The sequence below is a fragment of the Lissotriton vulgaris genome, chromosome 2_1, assembly GCF_964263255.1.
Source record: "Lissotriton vulgaris chromosome 2_1, aLisVul1.2, whole genome shotgun sequence".
Lineage (NCBI taxonomy): Eukaryota > Metazoa > Chordata > Amphibia > Caudata > Salamandridae > Lissotriton > Lissotriton vulgaris.
The window spans coordinates 1,731,387,934-1,731,400,369 of NC_141687.1; the positions used below are offsets into that span (position 1 = coordinate 1,731,387,934).

At 44.4% G+C, this 12,436-nt stretch overlaps 1 protein-coding gene across 1 annotated transcript in view; it reads left to right on the forward strand.

The window, feature by feature from the left end:
- The first annotated feature begins 210 nt into the window (after positions 1-210).
- The window catches only part of LOC147733204 (intestinal mucin-like protein), a 203,123-nt gene continuing 190,897 nt past the window's right edge, over positions 211-12,436 (forward strand). The window contains exon 1 of the mRNA XM_086956021.1: positions 211-343. Coding sequence (XP_086812147.1) covers positions 211-343 — 133 coding nt within the window. The remainder of the gene's footprint in view (positions 344-12,436) is intronic.

Genomic DNA, 12,436 nt, shown 5'->3' on the forward strand with positions numbered 1-12,436 from the left:
CTCTGCGCTTCCCCAGCTGTGGCTTGCCTGGCCTGCTACTGCTTCCTGGGTCTCCTTCACAGTGGCAGCTGTCCACGTCCCCTGTGCACACAGCCACGGTCGGTAGTAGGAGTTCCTGCCGGTTGGTGATGTGGGCAGGGGGAGGGGCAGGGTGGGGGGTAGTAATGTATGGATTACGGAGTTTAACAGGTAAGTAAACTGCATCACAAAATGCGATGCAGTGCCTTGCAGCTCTCTGTAAACACAACACTCTTCCAGCCTACAAAGCTGCGTGGGGCTAACGGTGAACAGCAGCATCCGCCTGGGAGGAAACGGGACCCTGGACAGGCAGAAACACATGAAGGTGAGGGGGGAAGGGGACTGAGAAGTCACGGACTGCAGGAGGGGAGGGGCGAGACACAGGAAGAAAATAGTGCTGAAAGTGAAGGTGTCAGTAGCCATGGAAGGATATAAATGACTGACATGGCTGTCATGGGAGGGACTAACAAACTTAAAACCAATCGGAAGGTAGCATTTATAACCTAAGCCAATGAAGAAGATGGGCAGTAGAGTGGGCGAAGCTTCCACACTATAGTGTATTCTGCATGCCTCACAAAACGTGCTGCAATGCTTGGCGAGACCTAAAAATTATTGGGTGTAGATTAGGCTTCAAGCGGAGGGGGGATTTCCAAGGGATAGTGACTGTAATTATATGGTTACATCTCAATTTCTGTATAATATTTATTTTGCTTCAAATCTGTTCAACGGTTTTCATCCAAAAAAATGGAGGTGGCTATGGTATGGCATGTGAAGTTTCATAGAAATCTATCCACGAGGAAAAAGATGAAGGAGGCTGGAGTTAAAATAGTTGAATTTTCAGCACTTACCTTTTTAGGGTGTTTTGTTATCCACTAGTCACATGAAGTTTATCAAGGATCTAGAACTTTACTCTGACTTTTGATTTTTGGGGGTCCTAAATCTATTCAGTAGTTCTACAGTATTTGTATTACAAAAGAACGTTGGGTGAGCTTCAAAGAGTTACTCAGACAGGGACTATATTGACAGTTTATCGTTCGTTTGTTAAAAATCTGGATCTTTGAATTCTCAGATTTTAATACATTATCAAAATCAAGAAATACATTTGGAACAGACAATTTTTTTCCCTGTTTGGCTGGTGTGGAACGTGATATATCTCAGGAGAGTCAATATCTTGCAACTTTGATGGGTTGACAGCAACATAACAATAGTATTATGCCGGCCAATATAGGGAACCAGACTTTGAAGACTCCTTCCTGACTTTAAAGTGACAAAGAAGTATAAAGTGTTTAAGAGAGCATTGCCTGACAGTGGGAAGGATGTTGGTGGGTCCCAAAGGTCCAGATATTGCCCCCCAAAATTAAAATGCCCCATTTTTCCAGCAAGATTTTATCAAAATTTAATTTGATGGATCTGCACAATTTTGTGTAGCTCTACACATTTTGGGAAAAAAAAAATATTTTTTTGCATACTCTAGAAGAAAAAATCACAGATCAGCTGTCCAGTGCAAAGACCATGCACAGTGAGCACTCGGAACTGAGGGCTGGTGCAACCCGGAACCTTCTGTGCACAACCAAAGGACATGTTCAGCTTTTCCAGTGTCACAGAGTTCATGTAGGGAGTGGCCGCAGATTATGCCCCATTCCCAGGATCCTCTTTGCTTGAATGATGGCCATATGCAGTGGTTCAGCAGCACAGAGGCTGGCATATTGTCAGGTTCTGAACTCACAGCAGATTGGGACTGTCAAAGCCTGTGCAAAGCTGATTCAGTGACACTCTGGAAGGGACAAGGCCTGCATCCAGAGCCCACAAGACATGGTTACCAGCTTCCTGTCTGCCTGGGAGCACGAGTTGCCAGAGTTCAGGCCAATCCCGATCCTTCTTTCATGCAGCGCCTGGATTGCTCGCAGTGCATTCTGGGAGCCTGTGCCCAGAATCACAAAGCGCGCGATATGTCAGGTGACAACGGCAGTGTTAAGGTAAGTTTATTTATTTTTATTTCGTTGTCCCTGAACGCCCCTCCTGTCTCCTCAGGCTCGGCCCGCCCGCCACTTTGGCAGGGGACTGGCCGCTACTGTCAACAACATAGTTTACATAAAATGATAGTAAGGGGATAGTATTAACGAATTCCAGTGTGTAATTCAAAGCTTCTCAAATTTCACACAATGAAAACAGCTGATGCTGGGCTACCTCAAGGACAACTAATGCCAGAGCTCAAAGAATTCCATACCTTAATAAATAAGTATTTTAAAGTCACTTTTCTTGGCCTGGTAGTGTAAGTGTTCCGAGAAATCCGGAGGCTGTCAAGCTCTACAGGCAGGGTCGGATGGGCTTTGGGTGTACCCCGAGAGGCTGGTTAGATGGGGGTCGGTTTGGCAGCGGCAGAGGCAGATTTTGTTTCAGGGGGCCTGTTTTGCAGCAATGCTGCAATATCGGCCCCCAGTAACAAAAGCAGCAGGGCTTCACACTTGCCCCCGCGGCGGGGCTTTGTGTTCCCAGTCCGGTCCTGTCTACAAGGTAAGCTAATTGGCGTTTCAGTAGTTATTGCTTTGTTGGTGGAGGACAATGGTTGTAAATAAGGGTGCTCTCTTTTGTCTATTTGTTTCACTTCTATGTTCTAGAGCCATACACAACTCAAAAAGATTAGGTCCAAAATATTGATAGTTATTACGAACATAGGTTCACATTAATGACCTTCTAAATATATCGATTTCATGGACTTGGAATCCTCCAAGCGCCTCCAGGTAGCTCAAGAGTGTCACGCTAAACAATGCATTTCAGTCTGGAACAGTGTGTGGGGCCTTTCCATCGGGCCCCATAGATGTGCCGTATTTACAAGACAGTGCACAATGAAGCAAGGATTGACAGATGTATCTGTTGGGACAAAAGTCACACATTGCTGGAGTTGTGTCGCAAGCAAGACGCAACTCCAGTAATGCATTTTGAGGCCTATTCCCACTACACTGCGTCACGCCTTACGCCTGCTCCAAGCAGGCATAAGGAAGCAGGAATAAGGTTTTGATTCAGTCGGATCCTAGAAGTGACGCAGTAAAATCTTGTAGGTTTCACTGCATCACTTTTACTAGGCTTTCCTGTTGGGGAATGCCCACCCTGCATACATTATACCTGGCGCAGGTATAATGTGACGCAGGGCTTTACAACATGATGCATCTTCCAAGATGCATCACGTTGTAAATTGGCCGCATTTTGAACACTGCTGCCGCGTCACAAAGTGATTTAACGGCAGCGCAAAAGTGTTGCAAGGGGCTTGTAAATCTGCCCCATTGTGTTACTGTAGGTCCAATGAGATTGCATACAAGCTCAGACTACAGTGTCTGACTGACGGGATGAAAATAAGAAATGTTTGCAACTGCAAAAATCCCATGGACCAGACGTTTTAGACTTATTTTGTAAAAAAGAGCTCTGGCTCAAAAACGATACCCAGATTCTTTGCTATGGTGGCTGGAATCATCAATGGGCTAAGCTGGGTGGGTCAGTGCTTGGAAGTCCAAATTCAGCCATCTCCCTTAATCAGTCATATTTCTGTTTCATCACCATTACATTTAAGAATGCTGGGGCATATTATCAAGTTCGGTGTTCGAATTATCGCCAGTTTAGCAGCAGAAAACTGCCGCTAAAGCAGCGATATTGTGCTTGAAAATATGCCCTAGAGAATTCCAATAGAAGCCCATGTTCACATCAGAACATGGACTTCTATTGGAAATCTCAAGGGCATATTATCAAGCCCATTATCGCCGCTTTAGCAGCAGTTTTCTGCCGCTAAACCTTGGGTAATTTTCAACGCCGTTCTTGATAATATGCCCGCTGTTATTCATTTATCTCTGAATTTTAGGAGGGCAGTCAATTAACTTTTTTATGGAGATGGTTAAGTCTCCTCAACGTTCAGCAAATCTGGGTGCCAGTAACATGCTAAAATGTCTTAAAGTTAAAGGAACATATTAGCTACCCTTGGGGGGAACATACAGATTAAAAGGAATAGCAGATCCCTAGGGAATGGCACATGCTACTGCCATTTCTTAACACTGAAAAGGGTAGGGAAGACAATGCTAATGAGGCACACTAGAAAAAAATCTATAGTAATTCAGTTTCGGGCCTCGAAAGCAAACATTGGTGAGAAAATCAGTTACGATGTAATGGACTGAATCAGGACTAGCTACCTTTATTTAACTAATCCCTAAACTTTCCTCTGCTGCCAAAGAAATATACTGATAGAGCCCACAGGCCACCCGACTATAAATTTACCATACTCACCTGGGTCCATAATCAATTACACATTTCTAAAAATCAGGTAACCCACGCTCTACTACCAGATATTTTAAGAACAAGGGAAGGTAAGAACAAGGAACATGCTATTTATTAAAACAGACTTTCACCACTTGACCTTCTCCGAATGGCTACTTCAGGCAGCTGAAGTTCACGCCCCCTGCGTTAACTTTTTCCGCTCTCGCCCCAACGATGCTCACAGGTGGTTTACACCTCACCTAAAAGCCCTTAAACTTAAAACTCGTCAAATGGAGCGCAAATGGCTCGCAGCCTACTTAGAGCATGACAGAGCCAACTTCCGTAAGGCCCGCAGGGAATACCAAAATCTCATCCTCAAATGCAAAACTGACTATTTTTCGGATAAAATTTTCAAGGCCCAAAATAAGTCAAAAGAGTTGTTCAACATCGTGGAAAATCTCAGCTCTAGCGACAGAACTTCCCTTCCTATGGTTCCTACCCAAGAGCTCTGCAACACACTCAACTCTTTTTTCTATGATAAAATCTGCATGATCAAGCAAAGCATTTCTACTACTCAGTCCCCTTTATTGTTTGCTGACACCTGTTACAACCCTGCCACTCTAGACTCTTTCCCCCTCATAGACGATATCAAGCTACTCAAACTATTAACCAAAGTTAAAACTGGCTCTCCTGATGACATTTGCCCCCCTCACATCTTGAAAGAGGTGGGCACCAATCTTCCTGAGTGCCTACTTTCTTTACTGAATGGGTCACTTGTACAGGGCAAAGTTCCACGCAAATTGAAAAAAGCTCTTCTCGTTCCCCTCATAAAAAAGGCAGGAGCCAACCCGCTAGATCCCATCAATTACAGACCTATATCGCTGTTGCCATACTGTGCCAAGCTGCTGGAGTCACATGTGTGCGAAACTATCTCCAGCTTCTTGGAAAAGTCTGAATACCTGGCACCGAATCAAGCAGGGTTCCGCCCCTGCCACTCCACCGAGGCGGTCATCCTCTCGGTGTTAAACACTCTGAGGCGGAATGCAGATGCAGGAATCCATCAGGCGCTTGTGCTACTGGACCTCTCTGCTGCGTTCGACACGGTCGACCACACCATCTTGGTCGATCGTGTCGAGCAGGCAGGTCTCAGGGGCCCCGCATTGAGCTGGATCCGCTCTTTCATTTCAGACCGCACACAATCGGTCAGACTCGGCTCCTTCTCCGCTCCCATTATGCCTACCACCTGCGGGGTACCACAAGGTTCCTCGTTATCTCCCCTTCTTTTTAATGTTTACTTACGCCCTCTTTTGCACTCCTTGCGTCATGCTAATGTAACCATCTTCAATTATGCGGATGATTTGCAGCTCATCTTCCCTCTCAACAACACTGACTCAGTGGACGTATTCCAAAGAACTATGTCCCACATATTGAGTTGGATGAGCTGCAATCATCTGAAGCTCAACCCGGGCAAGACCGAGCTGGTCCTGCCCGGACAGAGCCCTCTAAGCTGGAACCCTAACTTCTGGCCCACTAACATGGGAGCCCCCCCACTAAATCTTCCGTGGTCAAAAGCCTAGGCATTTTTATCAGCGAGGACCTCTCGCTAAAAAGACAGGTTGGAGCGGTGGTATCTTCCAGCATTTTTCAACTGAAGAAAATAAGAAAAATTGCTCGCTTTTTCTCTTCAGCAGCCCTTACACAGATTGTCCTCTCCTTGGTTCTGTCCAGGCTGGATTTCTCTAACAGTCTTTACCTCGGCCTCCAAATTGGTGAGCTTAAACGCCTCCAGCTTGTTCAGAACCAAGCTGCCAGGCTACTGCAGAACATATCCAGGAGGCAATCCATCAGACCTGGCCTTAAGCAACTACACTGGTTGCCAGTTGAGCAACGTGTGGCCATTAAGGCTGGGTGTATTCTGTTCCGCTCTCTGAACGACTCTGGCCCTTCTTTTATCAGAGATCTTTTCAAAAAATATTGCCCCCCCCGTCACCTTCGATCCACCTACAAATCACTTTTGATTGTTCCTCCATTCAAAAGGAAACGCCTCGGAGGCAGCTGCTTCGACCATCAAGCTGCTGTACTCTGGAATTCTCTTCCTCTCCATATAAAGCAGAATGATAACATCCTCAGCTTTAGGCAATCTCTGAAGACCTGGTTGTTTTCTCAAGCTTACTATTGATAGCACTGCTTATCCTTTGACTGTCTTGTTTGGCTCCTTCTACAGCGCCATGAAGCCTCCGGGCGTACGAGCGCTTAACAAATCCCAACTAACATTAACATTAACATTAACTAAAGGTGGGTAAAGAAAGGAACACACTAGAAGGAACAGTTTAAGCAATTATCAAAGGGTAGGGAAAAAGGGAATATAATATGCAATTACTAAAACAAATTCGAGCATATAACTATAGGGAAGGTAAGAAAAGGAATCCACTATTAAATCGAATAATCAAGCTTAATCACTTTCAAGGGAGGGTTGAGAAAATGGACGCAATTTATGCAATCATTAGACGTCTAGCATTTAGCAAAAAAGGAGGGTAAGAAAATGGAACATGCTAATAAAACAGAAAAAACACGAATTTTTATTTACCAGGGGAAGGGTAAGAAAAGGAGCATATGCAATCAAAGCTTTGCTAATTAGGGAGGGTAAAGAAAGGGACGCAAATTATAACGACCATTACCCACACCGATTTATATTTACCTAGAATGGTGTGAAGACCCTACCCTGGCCACGGTCAGTTGAAAGGACAGAAGAACCCCAAAGAATGCAGTCGCCAGTAGGCCAGCAGGTGCAGTAAGGAAATCAGGACAGGATAAACCAGATTTGGATCAAGACAGGACCACCAAAGGTTAAGACCAGCACCCGCAGTTCAGTTGCAACGCCTGCGCTACTCCCTCTCTGCAAGGAATCAGCCAGAACCCCGATTGGGTTACAGCATATACCAGCAAAGTGCTTCACCAGCACTTCACCTTTGGAGAACCCCGATTGGGTCAGCAAGTCTTCTGACAGAGTGCTCCGCAGCCCTCTGCTCTTAATCACTTATTGAGAGCGTTGGGTCAGTGACAGGTCACCTATTCGGACAAGTCGGACAATTTCTCTAGCTAAACCTACTCTAGTTATACAATTTTCCAGGGCAGTGTACAACCCCCTCAATGTTGCAAGTGTAAGGATCCCCAATTTCGATTGGACAAAAGAGGAGGAAAGGTCATCACACACCCCAATTTCTGTTACTTCAGTGTTGAATATTAATTTTCCGTTCCCGCCCCATCAATTTACATTCTCATGACCTCTTCATTTCACCTAACAATGGATGTTCTATTGACAAATACATTGTATGTAATTTAGCTTCTTCTAGCCGGGTCAGAAGTCGTCTTCCCAGGCGCATCTTGGCTGTGACTGTCTTTGGCTGGGTTTCAATGACAAATGACTTCAACTTTTCTCTGTATCTTGTCATGCGCAGAAAGACTTTCAAAATGGAGTAATAGCACCTCCCAGGCCCAAAAATTACGATACATAAAAAGTAGAAAGAAACATGATTAGAACATGGAAAAAATGAGTACACTGTATACCATGAATTTCTACTCTATCCCCATTAACTTAACTTTTTAACTATAGCATTAGGATTAGGCAGAACGAATAGCTTAGCATAAGCAGCATTGCAATCTTCTTGCATGTGAGATCATAGAGCAGCCATATTAACACTACTGCGCAGAAGCGACAGTTTCCCTTCAAAGCAAAGAATACGTCATGTCACATGGGTATGACAGACGCATGTGCTATAGAAAATCATATTAGGTGCAAGCGTATTAGGATTAGTAACACACATAAGCAAGCTTCACTCGGACGCCCAATATCAATGTAAAAGGTGCAAAATTAATAAGACAAGCATGTTGGTTAATTCGTTAACGTTATTCGAGGTTCAGGAATACAAGCAAGTCACTTCATATGCGAATCCTTGCTCCATCAGGGAGGACAATGCTAATGAGGCACACTAGAAAAAATCTATAGTAATTCAGTCAGCAAACATTGGTGAGAAAATCAGTTACGATGTAATGGACTGAATCAGGGCAACATGGTGGACCGGTTTCTGGCTATCGGATGGGTATGCTCAGACGTGAGTCCCATGCTCTCCACACCACTGGGTCAAGCTATCCTGGCTGAAGACGGCTGATAGCCAGAAACCGGTCCTAGGATGCTTGATTCCGGTCCAGGAAAGACATGGCTTGGCAGTTCAGGCTGGACTGTTCCCATGAGGCACAGGGTCAAGGCTGATTTGCATATGGCCATGTCTGAACAGGGGTGGTGTGGAGTGCAAAACAAACGATGGATATAGGCCCAGATCTCTGTACTGGGGTGAATGTATGACATTGTTCTCCATTCTGTCCATCAACTGTTGTTTTTGCAAGCATATTATTCAGACACGATGCATCCGTTTGGTCTGGCTGTCTTACTCCTTTGTTCACACACATCCTAGAGGCTAGCACCATTCCCGACTCCTGGCGAGGAAGTATTCTACAACCCATACACAAATCAGGAGCATGCTCTGATCCATCGGAATACGGACTGATAGCCCTCATTGATGTTGAGGCAAAAAACTACGCATCTAACTTGCTAGCTGACCTTGAGGATTGGGTCAGAAGCCAAAACCTGATTCCGAACACACAAACAGGATTTCGGGCAGGGATGGGCACTTTAAAGAACATATACGCAGTCATCCTTCTGGCCAACCAAGCCATCGCAAAATCAAATATCCTTTATGAATGCTTTGTAGACCTCAATGCAGCCTTTGACAAAGTACCGAAAACTAAGTTCTCAGTACTTTGTCAAAGGTTGTACCGAGAATGTCAAAGTACTGAGAACTAAGTTATCAGTATTTCGACATTGACTTCGCCGGAGATGGATCCTTATCCCAACCCCGATGTCTGACCTTGAGCTGAATCTATCTTGTTCCCAACCAAGGTTGTCCTGTGACTCCACCTCAGAACAGCTGGCTCCTGTAAAATTTTATTCAGACAAAGCACTTACTCTAACACACAACAGTCCTCAGTTGCTTTATTAGCATTTTGAAACTGACTCTGATCAGAGTTTGCTGCCATTTGGAGATGACATGTAGGTTATGGGGATGATTTACCCTCGTATTATGATGACAGCACTTTATATATGGATTTACAACAGATCAATGTGCTTTATACTTCCTATGACACAAGGTTGATTTTCCCCCTTGATCACCAAAGGAAGGGAGATGTTCCTTTGCTGTAGTCATCAGATGTGATGCTGAGGTCTTAGATTTAAAACTTCCTTCTGCTGAGGTCAAAACAAATGTGTTTAACCCCTTCTGTGCTCATGATGAGCTCAGCTTGTCATGAGGTACACAGCTCGCGTGCTCATGACGAGCAGAGCTCGTCATGAAAACACCCATTTCCATTAGGATCCAGCACAGCAAACAAATATTTCAAGCAGCCAAGGTGTTAATTGAAGTTGTTTGCCTGTGACATCTTCTCCTGATAATATTAAACGTAGTCCTAACAAACACCCTTATGAGAACTTGGTTTAAACATTTTCTTGCCCTACAGTAAACAGGCAGGTGACCAGATGGCACTCTGATTTTCTTACACAGTATCCTATTCCTGAACGTTTGTTGATCGAAGTTTCCACTTGCAAGGCGATTCCTAAATAATTCCCCAGAAACCATGGATAGGGAATCAAAAAAGATTGGGTTATTTGGTAAATGTTTGTTGTCTTCAGCCAGCCAAGCCTTGAGGTTGATCACGGCCAATTGCCTACCAGCTAATTATACCCATGCCCTCTGGGACAAGGCCAGCAAGATTTTCCCAGAGCTCTGAGGCTCCTCAGCTGAAACCATTGAGGATTTTCAGGATGCAGCCAAATTTCGACATTGGGCTGGCCTAAAAACTACCAATTGTTGTAGAGAGAGCAGTTGGAGCATCCACACAGCTTTTGTGTGATCTGCAGGCATCACTTATGGATATGCCTTTCGATCAATCCTACCTTTTTGGTGTAAAAGCTGATTCCACCCTAGAGTGCTTAAAGGAAAGCCGGGCCACAGGGTGCTCTTTCGGCCTTTTGACCCATGCCAAACATTTTCCCTATCAGTTTTGGTCCCTCTGAGACCCTAGAAGTTTTGCGTATTTACATCACCAGGCCTCCCCACGTCTGATTTAGTCGGATCAGCCCTTTTGTGGCTTGGGACATGGATCAGGCAGACAGTGTTCAGATCACAACAGGCACTGATATTTCCAGGCCCCCTCCCTCTCCCTTGCAGCATCAGCCTCCAAATTACTTTATTGTGCCATTAGGAGAACATAACCACCCTGTGGGAGGTGCAGCATTCATGATTTTCTCCCACGGTGACAGTCCATCACATTCAGATGGGTTCTCCAGATTGCCCAGCAGAGATTGGCCTGCCTTTTTTTTTTCAGATTCCCCTTCCATTTCTTTTCGACCAAGCGCAACTTCCTCCCACTTCAGTCTGGCTTTAAGAGGAACACCTTCTCTATTTTACTGTAGGAGGTGTTAGCTCTACTGTTCAATTGTACCACTTAGAAGATTTCAGCCTCAGGAATAGGAACAGGTTGTTACTCAGGGTAATTTCTCTTGTCAAAGAAGAAAGAAGTTCTTCATTCTGTATTAGAGTTTCACCCTCTGAATGTCTTCCTGCATAAGAAAAACATCAAATCTGGCCCAGGATCGAGGATCCAGGTTACTGGATGTCCAGCCTTGAACTTTAAGAAGGTATACTTTCATGTTCCTGTCCTGCAGGCTCACAGACATTATCTGTGGTTCAAAGTCCACCAAAGCATTTTCAGGATTTCTGTTGCTCCCTTTCAACCTTACTAACACCCCTCAGGTGTTCATGAAAGTGATTGTAGTGCTTGCTGCATATCTTCGAAGATTTGGACGTATTTAAAATACAAGCGATCTGAGATATTACAACTTTACTGCAAGTATGTAAAGGGGTGATTATCTACAATGTTTTGGGATCTTCATATAATTCTGAATCTTACTCCATGTCTTCCAGGCGCTACTTATAATTTTGAATCAGACTTTCTTAAAATAGCTCTGCTATACCTGTTGCAGAAGTAGTCTGTCAGCCTTTTTCCCTAAAGCCAGCTCACAGATAGGAAGGACAATGGCCCTTTCTTGATTTCTCCTATCAATATTCTCAGAAAGAAACTGTGCGCGCATCTTCAGCAGAAGAGCTGCCCAATAATACCATGTAATGTTGGGGACTGACCAACCAGCCGCCCCTGAGGGAGAGAGAGAAATTTAATAGGGTGCCTCCCCTTCCCATATTACCAAATAAAATTTATAAAAATAGATTCCTGCATTTTCAATATAGAGCCATCAATAGCTACCAGTAATACTTGAAATAAATATAAAATCTTTGGGAGCATTATCATCTTAAGGACATAGAGCCTGCCTATAATATATAGGTGGAGCCGGTACATACGCCTTAGGTCAGCAGAGATCTTCCTAACCAGGGGATCAAAGTTACTCTTGCTTATAGTAGCAACCTTGGTGCTAATTCTTACACCCAAATAGGTGGCTGTATCCACCCACCGTGTATCATGATATGTGATGTTATCTGTGCAAATAATTTTAGTTTTCTCCTTATTCAATGTATAGCCAGAGGCTTGCCAAACTCTTCTGTGATAGATTCAATCTCCCTGATTGCCCCTTCAGGATTGATGGTAACTATAGTGATCTCATCGGCGCATGCTAAAACATTAGTTTCATAGCCGTAACATATAGCCGATTTTATGGCCTGATTCCTTCAGAATCTCTCAATCAATTGATTTATATAAAAGGCAAATAGAATAGGGGAGCAGGGGCATCTCTGTCTTGTTCCTCTAGCCACTTTTATAGTTTCTGACTCTTTGCCGATAAGTTGGAGTCCGGCATATGGACCACAGTACATGGTCCTAATGGCTGTGATCATTGGGGGCCAAAGCCCTTTATTTTTAGTATACCCCATAGAAAGCTCCAGGCCACCCGATCAAAAGCCTTTTCGGCATTGATGAGGATCATGGCCATTTGTCCCCCTATCTCTGTTGTAACATCAAATATTGTTATAGCCTACCTTATGTGGTCTGTCGTCCCTCGGCCAGATATAAACCATGCTGCCAGGATGATACTAGGCAAGTTATTACCCTCCCCAGC